The 21,308-nt window shown below is 41.2% G+C and overlaps 3 protein-coding genes across 10 annotated transcripts in view; 2 read left to right on the forward strand and 1 right to left on the reverse strand.

The window, feature by feature from the left end:
• Positions 1-3,377, forward strand: part of LOC118430681 (inositol-trisphosphate 3-kinase B-like) — a 20,376-nt gene extending 16,999 nt beyond the window's left edge. Inside the window, exons 6-8 of the mRNA XM_035841711.1 lie at positions 1-94; positions 1,108-1,179; positions 1,869-3,377. Of these exons, the coding sequence (XP_035697604.1) occupies positions 1-94; positions 1,108-1,179; positions 1,869-2,102 (400 nt within the window). The 3' untranslated portion in view covers positions 2,103-3,377. The remainder of the gene's footprint in view (positions 95-1,107; positions 1,180-1,868) is intronic.
• Positions 3,292-9,308, reverse strand: LOC118431632. Of its 3 annotated transcripts, none has more exons than XM_035842910.1 (6): positions 9,013-9,308; positions 7,705-8,392; positions 7,279-7,369; positions 6,529-6,693; positions 5,237-5,350; positions 3,292-4,847 (listed from the first exon to the last, which is right to left on the reverse strand). In XM_035842910.1, exons 2-6 carry the CDS (start codon positions 8,287-8,289, stop codon positions 4,699-4,701), a joined length of 1,104 nt encoding a protein of 367 aa, XP_035698803.1. In that variant the 5' UTR covers positions 8,290-8,392; positions 9,013-9,308; the 3' UTR covers positions 3,292-4,698. The 3 variants fall into 3 exon arrangements, with proteins under 3 accessions (XP_035698803.1, XP_035698883.1, XP_035698967.1); XM_035842990.1 differs by having other exon boundaries at positions 7,705-8,455; XM_035843074.1 differs by lacking the exon at positions 5,237-5,350.
• A 175-nt stretch (positions 9,309-9,483) lies between these two features.
• The window catches only part of LOC118431259 (coiled-coil domain-containing protein 85C-like), a 15,617-nt gene continuing 3,792 nt past the window's right edge, over positions 9,484-21,308 (forward strand). Inside the window, exons 1-8 of one of the 6 annotated variants that reach the window (XM_035842566.1) lie at positions 9,484-10,111; positions 10,616-11,048; positions 14,619-14,695; positions 16,118-16,225; positions 16,378-16,398; positions 17,618-17,692; positions 20,361-20,465; positions 21,146-21,191. In XM_035842566.1, the coding sequence (XP_035698459.1) occupies positions 9,920-10,111; positions 10,616-11,048; positions 14,619-14,695; positions 16,118-16,225; positions 16,378-16,398; positions 17,618-17,692; positions 20,361-20,465; positions 21,146-21,163 (1,029 nt within the window). In that variant the 5' untranslated portion in view covers positions 9,484-9,919 and the 3' untranslated portion in view covers positions 21,164-21,191. The remainder of the gene's footprint in view (positions 10,112-10,615; positions 11,049-14,618; positions 14,696-16,117; positions 16,226-16,377; positions 16,399-17,617; positions 17,693-20,360; positions 20,466-21,145; positions 21,192-21,308) is intronic. The other 5 variants (XM_035842405.1, XM_035842471.1, XM_035842656.1 and 2 more) reach the window with 5 other exon arrangements.

Below are 21,308 nucleotides of genomic sequence, written 5' to 3' on the forward strand. Positions count from 1 at the left end.
ATGGTCAGTCGAGCAGAGATTACAGATGACCAAAACAAAAGATCAAGTGGCAGAAGCCTTCAAGTTCTTCACTGATGGCAACCAGTCATTACAGGTAACTAACCACATACATTGTATGATGCTCTTGTTAGTTACAGTTGATTTACACTACAGACATGGTGTTTGTCCCGTCTGTGTAAAATAAAACTGGACAACCGGACATGTTACAACAGTCCCAGAATTCTGTTATGTAAGGCAGTTGGCTCATGTTGGGAGAGTTTGCTAATTTCCATGCAGATTTTTGGGATTTTTCGGGTGCAAAGTTGTAATAGTTGCAGATTGCCCCCCAAGATCTTTGGGAGCTGGGATGTCAGATCCTATTGTGATTTTGCCCCCAAAGGTATGCTTGGAGATTAGGGGAATTTACTCCCATTCGTGCAATTTAAATCAAGGAAAGTGACATGGAAAGGCCCTGTTCATTCCAGGATTCACAAATTGAGATTCATCCAGGCACAGGATTGATCCTGATTTGATCCACTGAATCCACGTCCTGCGGTGGATTCAGCAGATCTGGATTAATCCTCCCCTCGGAGCAGGATTTGTACTGTTCAAGCCAGGATTTGCAAATTAAGCCTGTGCCTGGGTGAATGCAAATCCTGGTATGAACTGGGTCTTATGCAAGCGCTATTTCCCCATGAAGTCAATATCTACAGGTACTGTGAAAACAAGATAATACCAAACGCATACACATGTAAACATATTGACCAGGCATTAAAGGATATTGCCATAAAGGAAAATGAAGTCTTTGTGTAGTGTAATCACAGAGATCCTTTTCAGGTGGACATTTGTGCATACCACAAATTCTATTCTATCTTCTTGTACTCGTAATCAAAGAATGATTCACTTTCAGACGGATAAGATTTGCACCCTTTTGAGCTGCAACTCTCACGTTTGAGAGGGAGAAAAACATTCTGTGGAAAGCATTCCTGGATGTCATATTTTTGGGGCTGTGATGGTAATAATAAGTTAATCTGTTGCACCAAGTTCGAAAATGACTACTCCAGTACTGATGAATGTTACTGCAGTGCAACAGTCCAATGTAGTCACCTACATATTTGTTTCTTACAGAAAAAGTATGTCCAGAAGTTGATGGCACTGAGAGCAACACTGGAGAATTCTACATTCTTCCAAACACACGAGGTAAAAATTTTCTGCAACCTTCTTTTATTTTTTACAGTTGTCAGAGACTTTGATACTGCACTTTTGCCAAGAGATAAATCGTACTTGACAAGCTGATATTGACACAACTAAATGCACAACTTTTTATTGATGTTATGGGTTGACACGGGTCACAACTCAATGCCTGGGGCTGTAACACTTACAAATTACATTGGTGTATGTGAGAGTTGTGGTAGGTAGCGTTTTGCTGAGAATAGCAAAGACCTTTGTTATCAAAACCAAGGACAACCACAAGGTGATAACAAGGAGCAAAGAGAAATGTTAAGCTATCCCTTCATGTGGTGAATGAAAATCTGGGATGATTATGATTTGCAATGAGTATGGAGACTGGTGATGCACAAGAGAATAGATAAAGAACCCAATACAACAGTGCTGTGTTCACAAAGTCCAATATATGACAGCAATTTTCCAATGCTTAACCATAGGTATGAAAACTAATCTTTGGCCTGTGTGAAAGGTATTGAAACTGTTGCATGTTTTACTAATGAGTGAATTTTGTGGCTAGTTTAGAGCTACCATTGTTGTTCCACTGCAAATAGTGTTTATGCTTCACAGAAATCTCACCTTTTTATGTCTGGACCTAACTTGGAATAGCAAAATTTAAAAAAAATGTGTGCATTTTGATAAACCAAATTTTGTTGTTGTTTCAGGTGATTGGCAGCTCACTGTTGTTTGTCCATGACAAGGAAGGGAGCCATGTGGGCGTGTCTCTGATAGACTTTGGGAAGACAATGTCATTGCCGGAGGGACAGACCCTGGACCACCGGCTGCCATGGAAGGAGGGCAACCGGGAAGACGGGTATCTGTACGGCTTGGACAACATGATAGCTGTGTTCAACACTCTGGCAGATTGTGATGAACAAGACCTTGCAGAGGAGTTCTAGAGAGCAGAGGATGGATGTTCTCATAGGGATTTTGTACCACAGCCAGAGGCAAAGGGCAAAGAGAGCCAGCCTCATGTACACACAATGAACAGGACATGGTTGTTACAGAGGGCTGGATGTACAGTGAATCACTACAACTTGCTGATGATGGACAGTTTCAGCAGGAGTTGTGCAGCCGTTGGGTATTTTTACAGCTTTTTCTACAGGTCTCTATACAGGCAAAATGGTGTAACCAGGTTGGTATGATAGGCAAGGGGGGATGTCAGGAAGTGGGGCTTATAATAATAATGAACTATTTCAGTTACCTGGGGATGTATTGTTACTAGTACTGCCATGACTCTAAGTCTAAATAATAACCCACCTGTTACATTGATGTTGCTGATTGTGGCTGTCCTAGTGTGTGTATAGTTGAAGCAACAGGAGCTGGCTCCTTCGCTGGCTCACTTCCCCTCCTTTGGTTAAAGGTTATCTGCTGCAAGTGTGGAAATCTGGCATTTGATAGTCCTGTATTACCTGGATTAGATTAACTGTCAACTTAATGGAGGTAATATCAAATAAATATGAGTTCCACTCTGTTACTGTTACATGTACATAAATGTACCCTTTGCTGGTAGTCATTAATATATTAATATATATCTTGATTATAACTCTGGATAATTTTGGAAAGTGCAAGGGGCCATTATATACCATAACATTATGATATTCTAGGTTCAAAGATTTACCCAAGTAAAATTGTAGATTACAGCCAGTATTGGATTCAGAAATGATAAGGCATCTACTTAAACAACCACAATATGTTTTTGTATCTGAGGATAGTGATGTCGGTAGTTTTTTTGTAGGGTTAATCAGTAACTTGGTTGTGCTTTTGTTAATCAGAAAATGTCTAGGATCATCTTAATGTAAAATGTGTAAAAACATGGCAATAGTGATATATTCATTAGTGTTTCAGTATGTCAATTTGAGTTGTATTTCACGTATAAACAAGTACAACACTGTGTCAATGTCAGTTGGCCATGTTATTGAAGCCATAAGCTTTGTTGAAAAACTGAGACTTGCAACAACTGTACTCCACACGAGTGCACTTGAAATGGCCGTCTTCAGTTTCTGCTGTCATTAATATTAGTCTGTTTTTGTTTGCAGCTGTGTACTTGAATCTGTTCTATCCCTTTCTCAGTAACGAAATTTTTTCGGCTGGCTAAAAATCCTGTAATCTGTAAAGATACTCTGAGTTGACATATTCCCCATTAGCTTTTGATGTAAACACCTGCTCTAAATGCCAGCAATATCTGAAGGACACCTAAGGGTGAGGTGGATTTGTGGGGTTGTTACCTCAGGCACATGGCAAGTAAAAAGGTCAAAAGAAAGTTCATCTCTGACAGTTATTAGTCCACTTTTGGAAAGTCCTTTTTGCAGAAAGAGGTCCTGAAACAGTGACAAGTAAAGGCAGATGTGCAATTAAAGGCTTATGAATCTTTAACACCTGCATTCCATATATTGCTGCTGGTACCATTAATAGTTTTCCTTCATTGACACTATTCATGTGCTGTTTATTTCACACATTCTTCTTATTATTTTGTGTGTTCAGTTTGTAGATGTATTTCCCATAGACACTGCCTCTACATAGCATTCCATTTCATGCCCCATGTGTACATAAGCATCATGTATGACACTTTCCATATTACAAGGAGTATTAAAACATCAGGTGTACATGGCTCTCCTGTCTCTATTATTTATGACAAGTTTATTACTGCAATACTTGTGAGCTGCAATTGTTAACATGAATTTTCAATATACTGTGCATATTTATGTAATACATAAACATGTTAATGCTCCTGTCAAGCTTAAATACATGTATCATCATGCTAATACATTACCATTTTTCAACAAATGCAGTGCAGGAAGAGCCATAGCAACAAATTTTCATCAAATTTGCATTGAGGTAGAGGTCATTAATTCATCAGAGCACAAATAATATTTGTCAGTATTAAGATGGCAAAAAATCCAAACATGTCCAGCTTTGTGCCTTGCAAATATATACAACTTGAAATAAATGAACTTTCAGCCCACTTTCTTGTTTGAATCAGTGCTTTTGCAATGCATTTATCAAAGGCCAAGCAGAATCAGTGGTCCCAACCCAAGACCACAAGTACACCAAGCAGATGGTGGTAGATCTAGCAGAAACTCATTTTAAGCTAGACACTCTACCCATTTGTCAGCCAGTTGCCACCAGATGTTCTTTACAGCATACCAGATTTTTCTTTCTCAAGGTAGATGTTGAAGATATATCTTCATCAGGAACTGTGCCAAGTCTTCTCCAATTATCTTGGGGAGTGAAAAATCACCTACACTGTGAAGTAGACTTGTTTTGGACAAAACAGTGGTGTACGTGATGGAAGCCTCGTGAAGCCCTTCCAGCCTAGCTATAGTTACAATAAGTCGGGCAACTCAGTCAGATCTTGAGAAATAGTTGTGATTGTTTTGTGGTGAAATCTTGCCATGCTAACACAGCCGTGTTTTGCAAGTTGCATTACCAAGTATCCTGGAGTATATATAAAAAGCTTTGTAGCTTTGTGTGGATGAAAAGTCTAACTTTTAATCAAGCTTTCCAAATTGCAATGATTGAAGGTGAAGTGCTTCCTGCTCCACTGGTCTGTAGAGCTTGACTCCTACATGTTGATCCCTTCTTCTTTCCAGCACCAACCACCAAGATGGACTTAGCATGTGGAGTTAGATGGCTGGAAGATGCTGAAGAAACAAGTACATGTATCATCAGAAAGACAAATGAAAATTGGGTGAAATGCACAACAAGACGAATGGGAGTGAAAGTATAAAGACTGCGCACACTTGATAAGAGAGCATTTTCAATGTTTTGACTGAGGAAAGTACCTGCATAGTGTAGCTTTCTTTGTTTAAAAATGGCTACATAAGAAAAAGTGTATTTACAAGTTGTGGATCATAACAATAATTGTGGTAAAATCAGAAGTCAAATTGTCATTTGAAACTTCCACTGCTGCATACATCTGGTAAAAGTTGGCATTTAATTCATCATGGAATACCATACTGATGACGCAAAGCAGAACAATGCAAGACCAATTAATTTGGGCCTGTATGCGTCAGCGTAGCATGCTACCCACCTGAATGTTGTACGCTGTTGAATGACAAGAGGCAGCGAACATAGTTCTCAAATGGGCTGAACAATCGACACAGCTGGTGAGAGGCAGTGTTCCACACCAAGACAACACCAATGCCTGTACCAATGTATCAGCAATATTTCAGCTATTGCAGTAGACTTTTTGGCTAGTATATCTGTAATATCTATATAGATTCGTTGTGCCCCATTTATTCCTGTGGCATCCAGACAATTAAGGCTCTACTATGAAGTTAGCTTGTCTTGGGGCCTATTTTTTTTATAGTTACTGTAAATGCCTTTAATTTCGCGGGGATTTAATTTTGCGGTAGCGGGAAAATGGACTTTTTGCGGTGGTTTTAATTTCGCGGTAGCACCATGCACTGTAGTCTCTTAATGTTATGGAAAAATGTTCGCAGTGGTTTTAAATTCGCGGTGAAGCGGCCGCCGCGAAAACCGCGAACATTAATCCACGGCGAACATTTCTGCATTTACAGTAACATTATAAGATTTTCTGTTTTTATCCAGAGGCACAGAAAGGCAATATGTAGAGAGGCCTGTATCTATTCTTAAATCTATTGATAAATCAAGCAAGTGCAGATTTGAATACATGCCATCTTACCGTTAAATCAGGCAGACTACTGATTCAGAAACATCCTACAGAAGCCTGTCTAGAGGTTGTAATTGTTGCCATTCAGGGGACAACTAATTTCTACATTTGCCAATTCAATATGTTTATCGAAAGTATAACTAGCTGAAAAAATTGAAGGTGAATCACAGTTGCAAAAGTTAAGTTTCTATATAAATCATGATGTTGTTGAAAGTGATAGTCAATACTCATCTGATCTGCTAGATGGCACTCCTGATCATACCTTACACCCCATTCAACTGACAAGAAGCTGAACGATACACTTTGAGATATTTTGAACATCATAACTTGTTGACATGTGGCCAATTGGAAGGGCTGGTACATTTATCTACCTATCATTGTTTACTTATGTACACTTTTGTTTATGTCAACTAGACAAGAGGAGTTCTCTGGGTTTGGTCATCTGCTCTCCAAGCAGAGGTTAGGCTCCAGTTGTTTTCTGATTTTTTTTAGACGTTTATATTGACCTATCATAAAGGGAACGGTGCAAAATAGAAATCCTGATAAAAATGCCTAGAAAAATGTCAAAAACAGCTGGCGCCTAACCTCTGCTTGGAGAGTATTGAGAGTATTTTACCGCCTTTTTTTCTTGATAAAGCATTAGGAAATTTGATAAAAGAGGAGAAAAACTATTGAAGCGCCTATTGTACCTGTCCCGACCCAGACCTGGCCACATGAAGACGTCAAACAGGTGATGGTCTCATCCTGCATCTTGTCGACTGGTGAAGAGGAGCACCTGTCCGACAATCTTCTCACCTGTGCACCACAGTCGTACATACTCTCTTTGTCTACAGTCATTGACGCACCTTTCCATCCTGTACAACAGGTGTGAAGTAGAGATTTTCATTGTTATTTCATTTCAGTCCTATTGTACAGATAAAAGTCAAGTGAGTTTAAGTATGTTTGATCATCATCATCATGCATCACTAGTTCACATCAGCCCTACAGTATTGGCTAGGGTTTAGCAGTCCTATTGGAGAATGACAGCCTCTACCACATAAGTCACATCTGAAAATTGACTCAGTTCTATTACAAAGTTACTTTCTAGCGATCTGCTGTGCTGCACATCAGTCTAGCTTCTGTACAGACTTTATTGCCTCTTTGATCCAATACTGAGACTTTTAAAAAGAAAGTAGAGCTCTAAATTACTAACATCCACATTTCATAGATCATTCATGTTCTCATTCCAGGTGAACATAGTCCAGGCAAATAAAATCAGAGGAATCTAGACTGGTGCGCAGTACAGAAAAAATGCGCAGAAAAGAACTTTACAACAGACCCGAGTCAGCTTACAGATATGCTTTATGTGGCTGAGACTTTTATTTTGCACACTACTGTTAAAGTGTTAAGGATTTTTGCCATGGTCAATATAGATGTATATGATGTTCTAAATGTACTACCTGTGACAATGCCACCACTCATGGTGCAGACAGTCCAGATCCTGTCTTCCTCATCACAGCTGTCCATCAGAAACACCTCATTTAGCTCATTCTGCAGCAGCAGGAGGAGAATGATCTCAGAGTCGAGAAGCAATCCAAACTTACCCAACATATAAACTGCCATGAAAAGTTCATTGGAAACTTCTACCAACTGTGAAATTTTAAGACTGAGAATATCTAAATGGGATGATCACTATTTCACAGGTACTAGTATTAAATGTCAATGCTGTAGACATATTCCCTCAAAGTCTGGAGGCATAAGTGAGAGGTTGAAGTTAAAGCTATCACTGCTTCTGTTCTGTTTCAACTTACAGAGATAGCTGACATGATAAAGCAACAATTCAGATGATAAACATTTCCCAACCGGACTTCAGAGTGAAAGCCAACCTCTGTATCTGCAAGGAGCTCCTTCTTACAGGTCCACTCTGTGGTTGTGTATACCAAGATCTTAGAACCTGCTGCCACCCACAGGTCATCTCTTACACACACCATAGCCTTGACTGGCAAGGGGCCACTTTTGCAAGCTGTCCAGTGGATGGGGGGTCTGTGAAGCAGCTCTGTGTGTAGACAGCACTTGACGGTCCCGGTGGCAAGACCAAAATACAAGTGAGACGAAGAGCAGGCTATGTTCTGTACCATACTGGGCATGATGTATTCCTCCAGTTGCCGATGTGTTGCAGCATCAAAGACGTTCAGCATGTCACATGTCTGTCCTCTAAAGCTGATCACCACACAGCCGTTACAGTAAACCATAGTCTGGACATATGCGTCTTGTTTTGCGATCACATTCTCCTCGTCCCAGTCCTGTCTGGCAAAGTTATAGATGGCAATGGTGGTCCCCTGCACATCATAGCAGCCCAGCCACACCTCGCTCCAGTCAGTAACGATACAGCCACAGCGGGGACTCTGTTGGCAGGGCAGCAGCTTTCCGTCCTCCACCACTTTCAGGCTCCTGTCGAGAGACTGCTCCATTTCAGTTTCACCAAGCCTTTTTTTAACCTCCTTGGTTTCACTGAGGATCCTATTCCTCTTTGTCACCCCCAACACTACATCTTTGACATCAGGGGCCTATGACCTATGGTTGAATAGATCAATCATTAATGTAGCATACAATCTGTCTTACCAGTAACAGCAATTCCTGTATCAAATACAAGCAAACAAACAATTAAAGAAATAAATGCATGTTGTACAGGCAACAGATGAAAAGGAAACTGAATGTGACATAGTATCGCTGGTTGATAGAGTTTACGTTAAAATTAGAGGGCATGTTCCAAAACATTTATCTTTGTACATAAGCAGTTTGATGAGTCACATCCATGTTTATCAACTCTATATAGCCCTGCGGAATTTTTCCTGAAAAACACCTAAACACCTGGGGCACCGTTCTCACGTAGAATACTAAAAATCAAGTGAATCTCTTTTACAAGTAAGGCACAAAGTAGCAAAGAATGTAAGGGAATATTAAAAGCAGTAGGTCGAAAGGTAGTATATTCTATGATGGGTTGCAGGTTCATAGTCTCTGAAACCCCACGCTACTGTTAATAATCAAGGTAGTGAAGATAACATATTTGGTATGTTCATCAAGGACATCATTTGACGTGTAACGTTACATGTAACAAGTTAAAGGGTAATGTGTTCAACCATTTGTTCAACCGAACACTAATTTGTCCCTTTCAGCAACTATGGAATACTTACATATAAGCACTTTCCTAATTCCTTGGACTTCACTCCTTTGCTGTACTTTCGCTCCTTTGCCGCCGTCGGTCCTTGCTCTGTATTTGTCCCGTTTTAGGGGGCGTGTGTCCACTCACGTCTTCTGAGACCAGGCCAACAACTTCCGTGTTTTATTACGCGCCAAACAGATGGCCATACGCTATTCTATAACGCACGCTGATTGGTTAACTGAAGTTAGGGATGGTCCGGCTGTTCCATTTTATATCTTTTGTCTCCGTGCATTGTGCTTCCTTACCAGCTTTTGCAAAAAATCTGATGTGTTTTTATACAGTTATGGACGCTGTAAATAATAATTTGAATGTTTCAAAACGCTTCAATGAGGTATCATTCCGCAGCATTGACTAGAGCACCGCATACGTATATGTAGAGAATATTTACGATGGGTGATAATACAACCTGGAACAGCCAAAGTAATGTCAGAGGTCAGCAGCTTTCCGGCCGGCCATCTTGGTAAGGGGACAGCCGATAGTAGCGAGCAAACAACGCTCGGCTGTTACATTTCAAAGTCTTTTCCTCTGTTTATATTGTGTGGTATTGATCATTTCCACGCCCGCACATGTAACCAAGCGTGTGAGGACGCTTTTGATGATACACAAGTTAACGTGAGGAAGAACAACAGACGGAACAGGGCTCCCAAATCGCACTGCAAGCTGGTCGTGTCGAGATCGCACCTGGAACAGATATCGGCTGCTGAAGGTGGTATCCAGCCCTTAATCATCCAAGTTGGAATTTTACTGTAGACCTCTTACTCACACTGCCTGTCTACAAGACGTCCAGGCGACTTAAGTTTCCTAAGACTTGTCGTCTGGTCTTGATTAGGATTGGAACTGATCGAGGTTTGTGTCTGACAAAATCCGGATAGCTAGCTATGGCGGGGAAGGGGAACATGTCCGGTAGGAACAGCGTGATCGTCAGGCCGACTAACGAGATGACCGACGACGAGCTGCGAAGGGCCGGCCCGGAGGATGTCATCCGCCGCCTACGAGCCACCGAGGAGGAAAAGGTGAAGTTGATGTCCGAGCACGGGAACCTCATGAGGGAAGTCAACAAACGAATGCAGGTCAGTGTGAAGTGTGTACTACTATTTGTCTGCGCTCATCGGCGCCATCTAGACATTCACTTGCAAATCCTGGCTACTCATCAAGTTGTATGGGGATCTGCAGGGGGTATACAACATCGGGGTCAATTGTAACACGTTTAGTACATAAAAAGAAAAGACAGAATGCACACCATCACGGATAATCCGTATTCAAATAACACCAAACAAAAGGATCCTAGCACATCAACCCCAGGGTACCATCCATTAAACATGAAAGGTAAACATTACATGGTGGGACTCATCATGCTATCATGGGATTGGGAGCACTAAAATTTGCCTACTGTAAAATAGTATGTTGTTCTTAGTTTTCATTTGCATCTTTCAATGTCTTCCGCACACATTCTCTCTAACAGATACATCTTGACTAGTAGTGCATCATATCTGCTCCTAACCACTTATGCTTTATCATCTATTGCGCGAGAAGTGGATTGACCCAAATAACACTTTACACCTCTGCTATCACAGGTCCATCTCTTGGAGATCCGCGGGCTGAAGGAGGTCAACCAGCGACTTCAGGACGACAACCAGGAGCTGCGGGACCTCTGCTGTTTCCTGGACGACGACCGCCAAAAGGGACGTAAACTTGCCCGGGAGTGGCAGCGTTTCGGCAGGTACACAGCAACGGTGATGCGGCAGGAGGTCGCCGCGTATCAGACAAAACTGAAAGAGCTGGAGACGAAGCAGGACGAACTGATCCACGACAATATGGAACTGAAGGAACTCTGTCTGTACCTGGATCGGGAGAGGGAGGGATCGCGGTCCTCCATCTGCTCGCAGTGCAGTGTGCGGGAGTTAAACGGGAACGGCAGCACGGCTAACAGAGATCAAGGAGATGGTAGCAGTAACAACTCACTGACACCAGAGCATGACGCACAGGGAGGAATCAATGGTTTGAATGGTGGGTAGACCTTATACAAATTTGATACATAAAACTCAGTTATGTAGAGAATTCTTGAAGCCTTACATCTTCAAACAATTTCAATTTCAGGCACTATCTATTTCATGTAATGAGTTGAAAAGGGGACAGCTGATTGTGTTTCTCATTAATATTTACACACTGATGAATATTTACACACTGATTTGATTAATTGAATTTCTCATTCTGTTAGTTTTCCCTTTATAAGTGATCAGCTGAAAAATCACTGTCTTTGTTATTAACTTGAATAGGTGTTGTTCTACTGCATAATTAATGAAGGACTAAATGAGCTACCAGCCATTAACCTGGGAAAGTTGATGCTCCCAGAAAAGGACATTTGTGGAGGGGAGAATGTCTTGTATTGATACATCATTTAAGGGTATCAGAAAATTGGCAAGACAAAGTGACAGTTATCATGTGATGTAAATCCCCAAGTGTAACTTGAGACCTGAAAGTTTGGATAAGGTCTGGTAAGGCTGCCAGGCCTGACATCTGTATAATCCTTTGAGCTGTGGAGTCTTATCTAATATCAGCTCATGCTATTTTTGCCTGATGCTATTGGCAATTATAGCTTATCTATATTAGCATATTGAGTAATCTACCCACTTTTGGTGATGGAAATCAAGATAGCTGTGGAAGTAAATAATTAGTGTGTGTGTACCAAATTGATGAGGATGGGTCTATAGCCAGGATTGTGTGCAGCAGTAGCAGCGGTACCACATCTGGAGTCTGACTCCAAAGGACAGGGATCACTGGCATCACTCCAACAGTGTGAGGGATGAAGACAAAAATTGCCTCAGGACAAACTGCCAGAGAGTCACTCCTTTATATACAGTATAATCAGGATGTGGGATCTGTTGTCCACATCCAACCACAACCCCTCACAGCTATTCAAGTTTGAGGTGAAAGGGGAATGCTGTTCACTTTTTTCAGCACAAAGGAAGAATGATGTTCAGCCTCCGAAGTTCATGACCAACAGTGAAGGAGAAACAAAGCCTTCTATTGTACTGTACCATGTCAACACCCATGTGAACCTCTGTTGTACAATGAAGCCCTCTGGTTTTTGTTTTGTTACTCTGTCTATACCCAAAATGTTGTTCTTCTTTGGGGTAAGACATGTCATCTTGTTGACACGGAAGATAGCATATCTGAAAGGAATGTATGTTTGTTTGTGTGCAGGCTGTTCCCTCAAATACTATTTAGAGAATGTCTCAGTACCAATGCTGTATCATACTCCCTAAGTACATTGCTGTCAGCTTTGGCATGTTTTGTTGGTCTCAAATGATGGATAACTCTATTCTTCTTACCCTTAAGCTGTGGGTTTGTGGACTGTGAGGTCATATAAGACACATGCCACATGTCATGTAAGTTCATATAGTGTCCTAAGGGAAATAGAAGGACAGAACCAAATGGGTTTATAAGTCGACAGTTCAGCCAGAAATTAATTACCAGGCTAGAAGTTAATGGAAACCAGATATTTGATTGAAGAATATAACTTTTCACATTTTCCATCTACAATTGACTCTTAAACTATACAAACTGCGAACATGGTTTTGTGAAATGTTGTATTTAGTGTTACATGAAATTAATCTATATAAGACAGCATCACGATAATGTTATAGAAAATTCAGCAATACTTATGGTTAATGTTGATTGAAAGATTCACAAGCACACTTGAAGGAACAGGTGCCAGTAGTCTAGTATTACTTGTAGATTTTTCAATTTAGATATAATATATCCTATGTCTTTCCTAGAAGTGTGCAGGTCAAATTTCTCCTTTCATTCAATGTACAGAAGACTTGTAGCTGGTAGAATTTACTCTGAAAACAACTCTGCCATTGCTAGCACCACTCGCTGGGTTATTTGAATGTAGACTGAGTTGACCTTGTCTTGTCTCTAGGTTCAGTGCTGGTGGGTATACATGTAGATTCAGGGTGCTTAAAATTTGTGGCATCTCAGAGCCACATTTTAACACTTTGAAAGGAGATAACCAAAATATTTGCACACCCTAAGTGTGAAGAAGTATTTAGCGTAAAGCAATTTGAATTTACCCCCAACTACTTGTCCCTTCAAAGGTTTTTGATCACATATTTTGGGATTTTATAAATGCTGCAAATTAGATGTATGAATTTTTCAAACTTGGCTGGACCAACTTAACTGGAATCATTGTTTTCAGAGCCTTAAGTTATATCTTGCCAATTGTGTTTATCAGGAATACATAGTAGCAGCTTGGTGGTAATTACATGTCAAGACAGCATGTTTGCCCAGCTTAGCTGAAGAGACTGCTCTAGTGATTGGCTGCTGCAATCAAGGAGCTTCAAAACTTGTTTGCTACAGTGTAGAATGGAGGGCTCAGTGTTTACAGTACTTGGACACAAAGCCATGTTTGTAATACACTAGTTAGACTGTCCTTTTGTCAGGAAGGAAAGAAGGCAAATGGCTACAAACACTCTTATCAGTTCACCCCCTTCCCCTCCTCATTGTTGTTGTTGTACTTTTTTCTCCAGTTGGGCCAGGCCTAGTGGAAAGGGTTAATCCTTACTTCTAAGACTGGCTAAGAACCTTTTTCTGTTCTCCAATTATGGAGACTGAAGACAGGCAGAACAGCTCTGCTGAGCCTCATTAGTGTGTAGGTCTCCTATGTTCCACTGTAGAGAGTAGAGGACAACTATCCCAGGGGTGCCAACATTGGACATAATCCAGATGTTAGATGTCTGGGTCTACCCATTACCTCCAACCCTTGAAGTCATTACTTGTTACATGGCTTCTAGAGTTTCTTACAGGACAAGGGAGGAACCATTTGTGCTGCAAAGTCTTGCACTGGGCAACTGCCTTCTTTATTTTTTTTTATTATATGTGGAAAGAAGGTTGTTTTCAATGCTGAATGTGTGTGTGAGTGTGTTGCCAGCATAACTTCAGGAGCTGTGGATGTATCCAAATAATACACCCCATAGCAGCTTTCAATGGTACTGGAATAGTATTTCTGGTTTCCGTCTCTAGTGTTCAGGATGCAGGAGTTGTGCTGCAGGAGTTGATTGTATGTCTCACATACTCAAAGCATTCGAGATCCCATTTTCACCTGTGTAGGTGTAACAGATGTGGACGATACTTTGGCCTTTGAGCAGGTTGTGCTTACCATGCTCTTGACCTTTTTGTAGGTATGTAGAGTGGCTATTTAAACATTCTTACTGTTCCAGTAATGGACATGTTGTTATTCATCAGCCACGATCAGGTACGGGTAGAGGTACAGAGGTTTGGGTACTGGTCCAGTCCTGAACAAATTGACAAAGCAACTTGTGGTGTTCTTTCATTAGAGTGTTAAGTTTACATCTTTGTGATGTAGGTATTACATTATAAGATGCATTGTATCTTAAAAGTACTTTACATTGACAACCCAGTCCTCTTCAAACTGGTAGTCCAGCACCATAGATTTCCTATACATGTGTATTGAAAAGAAACTATTGATATTCAGTATTTTGGTCCTGTACCTAAAAGGTTATTATTATACTGTACTGGTACCCCATGTTGACATCTGCATCTGTCTGGTTCCAGAGCAAACCCTGCAGTACATCCGTCGTCTGGAGGAGAGGATACGGCTGATGGAGGAGGACAGGAAACAACTGCTGCAGGTAGGCCAGACAGATGGGAGCGGCTTCTCAAGATGAAACTTAGACAGGACCAACATTCACACTCTGAATGTTGTTCAAATCCTAGTTTATGAATATTTCAGGGTCCCCAACTAATTGATAGATTGGCTGTCTTACTGGTGTAAAGCGCTGTAGTCTTAGGCCCCATTTGTACCAGGATTTGCAAATCAGAATTCACCCAGACATGGGGTTAATCCCAGTTTGCAAAACCTGGTATGAAAGGCCTGAATCTGGGTCCAAGGTAGGGGAGTTGACCCTGGTCTGCCATATCCACCTCAGGAGCTGTAAACGGCAGATTGCAGGTCAATCCTGTGCCTTGTTGTATCCAGATTCAGATCCCAGTATGATGAACTGGGTCTTACAGTGTGTAGAACATATTCAAGTACTTGACTATCATGGATGTTATTTGTGAGACAAGAAGACCAGTAGAAGAAGAAAGACAAAGGGCTGCATGATGTGGTCCTCAATCATTTCTCTACCAAGTCACAGAAGGAACTCCTCATGTCAGGTTGGTTCACCATGAACTTCCCAAAAGATGTCAGCTTTGTGATTGTATGTCATGCAAATCATGTTTTTTGTTGTCCCTGATTGTTGTCCCACATTCATATACGTGTCAACTTAATCTCTTCCCATTGCTTAACTGACATCATTAAATGTTTGTTAATGTGGTCAATGCTCACCCAGAGAATTCCACTGCATGATCTGTGATGCCATGGAGGTGGTATTACCTGTCTGTGTGTGCACTGACAATGTTCTTGTGATACATGTGGTAAAACTCATGACTATGTCTGAAGGAGAAAGAGACATAGTGTCAGGGTTCGATCGAAGTACCCACCTACAACCTGCAATGTGCCTTAAAATGTTGGAATTGCAGAAAAAAGAAAGAAACAACTTGCAATACTTTCCACATTGCGAAATCTAGCACGATCCACCGGGAAGTTGTGTGATTTATGTATAAATGAGGGTCAGGCAGTAATTGAAGCCCCAATTAAAATCTTACCCAAGCCTAGTTTTCACCCAACTCATGCATGTTCCCACTAGATTTTGCTCACAAGAGCAGATTTTGCAATGATGCAGGAGTTTGGAAAAGGCTCTGATTTGTAAACAAGAAAAAATTGATGCTTGGTACAATTTGACAATGCTGCGGGCTGGATTGTTGGTAACTAACTGCTAATCAAGAAAATAATAAAGGCTTCTATTGTCAGAGAATGTTGAAGCAAGTTAGGGTCAGTAGCTTAGGTATTGCAGAAAGTTTCTATGGATGAAATTTCTGACAACTTGCAGTGTTGCAGGTGGTAGAAAAAGAAAGTATTTTGTTCCCTGACTGGCCACCACCAAAGGGCCATGCCAGGTGCACAGAAACAGCTCTACTAAGTGCCCCACTTTCTGTCCTACTATAAACAGAAACTGGATAGGGTGGGGAACCTGGACAGGAGGTTTTTTGCCTCCCCCAGGGTCAGCACACCCAGTCCCAGCGCTCCCAGAAGCGGATCTGTCACACCTGTTATGAATGTAAGTACCTAACTAGCACCTCATCCTCACAAGTTTCTCTAACACTAACACTGTGGACCCACACTCTCATGTCATGCTGATGTTATAACAACATCTCACATCATCCCTGTTGTAACTAATACTCTCTCTCTCTCTCTGCTTTGTTTTCAAAGCCTCAGTATCAGAGATATCAGGTAAGATGCATTTGCTTCTGATGACTCGCGGTCAGCATTCCTACCAGACAGGCATTTTGGCATTTGTGGATGTCTTTTCTGTGGTGGATGCCTTCAATTTTGTCTAGGCACAACCTGTACATTTTTGACATAATGTCAACAGTTCCACAAAACATGCATAAAAGTCGCATCACAAACAATATGAATTGTCTGCATTTTCCTTGTTTTTGGTTGAAATGTACCTCTCAAAATGTAGGAAATCTAGAAATTCCAAAGTACTCCTACTCCAAGCGACATTTCCCTCACTACTTTGGTTCCTTCCACTAAGATGAATGCCATCTACAGCCTAGTCTGGCTGGAATGTTGCGGTCAACATTCCTTTGAACAGGTCCTGTCTGGTAGTTCTGTTCTTTACACACAATGACATTTGTACAAGATTATCCCCTGTACATGGAGAAACCATATGAACCAGGATCCTGTAGAGCTTAGAAGGGGTGAAGGTACTTGGTGATAATGGTATGGAGTTCTAACAAAGGGGATGATCTTAAATCCTCTGTTTGCTTCTGGTATTATCATAACCTTCCTGCAGCTGACTTTGTAAACAGTCTTTTCTGCTATTGTCTCTATTTCTCTTACTAGTAGAGTTAGCTAGACTTTGTATCAGCAAACTGTGTTGCAATATGTTTATTGTGGTAACATGTGTAATGCAATAGTGTAAAGTGAACCTGTCCCAAAGGCTTGCATTTTAAACATGCATCTTTATTGTGCTGTATAGGTATCTATCAAAAGGTGCTTAAAGGGGTGATTGAACAGGTGCATTTAGAGATTGAGTAAACAGCACTGAATTAGTGAGTTGTACTAAGACTCTTGCACTGCTGCAGTTTAGGACAAAGGGAATTATTGATAGTTAGAATAGAGTTACATGTTCATACAGTAGTGTTCATCTTACTCATGGCCGTGAAAACCTGTTGATTTGTACAGCAAAGCTAAGAAAAGATATTCCATGTAAAGTATGGCACCCAGCATGGACATTTACCCGCCACATTTGTTTCAGGGCCTCAGCAACTTGCACACCAATAAAGTGAACTGTAGTAGCATTGGCACTGATAATCCATGGCATGTTATAGAGTAAACAATAGGAAGACGACATCACTAAATGAGGAGGTGATGGGATGTCCCTTTTACATATACTCAACATTGACTTTTTCCTACTCCTTTATTTACGGTGTGGCTTCTGTAGGGTTCCTCGTGGCAGGGTGACCACCTCTCGTCTGCGCTGCCCCAGAAGCCAGAGGCAGTGGTGCATGCCATGAAGGTAACAACAACCAGAGACCTTACATGTGGTGTCCTCTCTGCTGTCCCCTAACTCTCAACTGGAGTAAAACTACACCAAGGAATCTGTGACTGTTTCTGTTTGTTTGTTGCTAACCTCAAAATCTTTTGGTGTGTGCACTGAACTTTTATATGATAAGGCTTAGGGGTGATGTACCGGTACAATAGTCAAACTTACAGAGGCAGTTAGCCTTGTTAACAGGAAGGCAGGATCTTGAAATGCCAGTGGGAGACGGATACGCCACCAAACAGGTTCCTTTGTAGAGATATGAATCATTGGTTTGAATATCGTCCATTCACAACTTTTCACATACAATCAGGTCCAGGTTCAGGTCCAGACCGGGACTTGATCATCTGACCCTGAACTGTACCTGCATCCAAATTTTCTATACCGGTGCCCACCCCTTATAAGGCTGTGTTTTTGTTCTTTGCTATACCTTCTGTTCTATCTCTTTACTTGAACAGTAAACAGAGATTCAGATGTAAAATAGATATCTAACCACTCTTGTAACTTAATAATGTTATTCTATGGACAGTGTCAATAGGATTAAACTCTCTCCAGGAGACATTTCATCCATTCACCATAACAGCAATGGCCTTTCCTCGACCTCAATACCAAATATATCAGCACCCCTAAACCTTGAACACACATGAAAAGGAGACACTAAATACCATATAGTGCCAGCAAAGTTTTGAACACCCAGACTGTGGACTTGATTTTTAGCCTTATACAGCTGCCACATCAACATCCATCCTTCAGCTAAATACCAGAGAAAGCTATAGAGATATAGAGATATATAGTAGGCTATAAGAGACAGAGTGTATTTGGGGTAACATGTACCAGTTATTCAGTTATTCTAAGTAATCATGTAACTTAAGACTGCTTTGTGTTAAAGTTTGGAAGCAGCTCATTTGAAATACAACTCAAAACAACTGTCATCATGTTCAATATCAGGTAAAGGAGTGTTTGATGAACCATTGATTATAATTGATGCAATGAATGTTAAGGTTGCTAAAAATTATTGAACTCCCTACATGAATGACAGTAGGGGTTGGCAGGAGTGATGTAATCCACAATGTTATCAGGTCATAGGAAGTGTCTGTTTCTGTAACTCCCCAGCTGCCAGACAGGCTGGTATGCACCAGGCCACTCCTGCTCTGGCACTGGAGTAAATAAGGAAATAACCAGAAGCTCAGCTGATGCAATATTGTTGGAGCTGGTGGCTTCAAGTTCAAGTTGGTTTGTTGCCCTGGCTGCAATATGAAAATGAGAGTCAAGTTAGTGTTGAAATCGTCCTGGCTTTGTAAGATAAATTCTGCCACGTTTTGCTCTTACTAGTCTAAAATCCATTTGTGAACACTATACCCACAGGATTTCAGGGTTGGCTCATACAGGAATGTTCCAGAAACACAATCTAAGGGCCACCTGCAATGCACAACAATTTATGACTTAAATGTGATGTGGTCTTATATTCAGTGTACTATAAAGGGTAGTCATCTTTGGATGAGTCCTGTACTGCAGTAGATGAATGATTTGCCACAGCATCAGGAACCTCCAGAACGTAAAATCAAATGCAAGGTCATATAATAATAACATAGATACATGTGTATGATTCGGGAATGTAACACTGCTGGCAGGTGCTAAACTCCCATCATGTCCAAACGTGACTGGGACAGATTGTAGCCACGTACCAGGAACATGCTTGTGTCTGCCCAGGTCACCAGCCAGGTCACCTACAGTTCTGTAGTGGGCAAACATCTAGGCACTCACTATGAAACAACTGACCAAAAGCATGGTAATGAAGGCATCACAGCTTGTTGCCAGATGCTTTGGTAGGAATGTAATAAGAATATATAAATAAGAGATTTCTGTGGTATCCCTGTGCTGGAAAATAGTGTTTCTGGAGACAGATCATGACAAGCTGATAAATCTTGAACACAGGAATAGCACAATGCATTCCATCCCAGGGTCAAGTGTGTGTGCCATCTCTGTACTGTAGGTCGGGGAATCTCCAAGCAGATGTTCAGAGGATAAATCCTTACAATTTCCCAGGTTCCCATTGCTTCAACAAACGGAAGAGAGGCAGTTTGTCACAGAAAGGAGCATGTAGGAAAATCTAAAAATGAAGCCACCTAACATCTGCTTAGAGATTACAGATCAGGTACAGTGTTCCACAAACACCAAAACTCCAAGCAGATGTAGCCTCTGGCTCAATGTTTCATCTCTAGAAAGAAGTATGAAAAGCCTTAACAATGAACAACAGAAAAGTTTTCTGAACTGATGCCAGGTTAGCTACTCAGCTAGAGCACATACAGATTTTGTGTAATTTTAACAGCACACTGACTTTGCCAAGGAAACCTAGACTATCATAGGAAGAAATTACTACCGAGTAAAACTTTAGCAGAAATGACTCCTTCCTTGTTGTAAAAAGAACTTTAACTGACCCCTCTCTCTGATGCCTGCTGTCCCTCTGCTTTTCTTTAACATTCTCGCTGTCTGTAATAACTCTCTCCTGGGCATGTTTTCTCTTCAGGTGGACTTTGTGATACATGGAACAAGCCCGTAAATATTGTCGTTCTCAGCCTGAGCTGAGGTCCTACCAATGTGTTAGTGGTGTGTTAACACCTGGTCTGTCTCCCCACCTGTGCAGGTGTTGGAGGTACATGAGCAGATGGACAAGCTGGACAGGGAGACAGAGGAGTACAATGGGGAGCTGAGTGAGAAGGAGAAGGCTATTGTCAGAGAGATGTGTAATGTAAGTATGCAATTATGGCTTTACTTTATGGAGATACTGCCCCCTATTCTAGTCTGGTATCACCCCTATTCTAGCACTGTTTTGCTGCTCTGATCATTTCCCTTGCTGAATATTCTGACACCCATTAATAGAGAAACAATAGGTATTTGAATGTTTGCCTAGAATAAAGACTGGCTCTGTGTGACATGGTCCTCGTAAAAGAGATCAAGCATGCATTGGGAAGTCTGTCACTGCAAGGAGGTGGTCCCTGTAATACTGCTTCCTAGAAGTACATGTTTTTGATACCCAAAATATTGCTGAACTTTAGAGCAAGAGGCCAGATATTTCTGAAGAGAAGCAATCAAAGGAGTGATGACCCGGAGTTAGAATAGGATGGGTAACAGGCTACCCCTATTCTAATATAGTATATTTTCTGTGAAGGGGTAGTTTGTATGTACATGTACACATGTTCTGTCTTGCCCTAGGCCCTATGTTGACCAGAACAAGTTCAGTGTTGTTCTGTTAGTTTGTTATATCTGTTGTTCTGTTTACCTTTTGTGTCCATATGTTGTCATGAACAAGATGAGTTCAGACTACTCATAGACCTTCTTATAGTTTATATAATTTCAAGTTCATCTGTATTACTGTACTATGTGCATCTGTGATGTAAACTTGAGCTGGCTGCTCTTGTTTCTTTGTAGGAGTCAGACTCAGAGTAATGCTGAAAGCCCAGAACACGGAGGGAAGGTTTGGTTGGTTAAGAAATGCTATTGGAGTCACGCCACCAGCTTCCTTATTTCCATGTCATTTTTCTCCACCCAGACTAATGTTTGCAGTTACATGCTACAGTTGCCTACTGTTTGG

Source organism: Branchiostoma floridae, chromosome 1 (assembly GCF_000003815.2).
Source record: "Branchiostoma floridae strain S238N-H82 chromosome 1, Bfl_VNyyK, whole genome shotgun sequence".
Taxonomy (NCBI): Eukaryota; Metazoa; Chordata; class Leptocardii; order Amphioxiformes; family Branchiostomatidae; genus Branchiostoma; species Branchiostoma floridae.

Excerpts from the sequence above, each read along its gene's own strand:
- LOC118431632 (XM_035842910.1), bottom strand. The coding sequence starts at position 8,289 with ATGGAGCAGTCTCTCGACAGGAGCCTGAAAGTGGTGGAGGACGGAAAG. Across the intron at positions 6,694-7,278 it reads GAGTGGTGGCATTGTCACAG|GATGGAAAGGTGCGTCAATG; the intron begins GTAGTACATTTA and ends CCTGTTGTACAG. Across the intron at positions 5,351-6,528 it reads CCAGGTCTGGGTCGGGACAG|GCATTGGTGTTGTCTTGGTG; the intron begins GTACAATAGGCG and ends ACATTGGTACAG.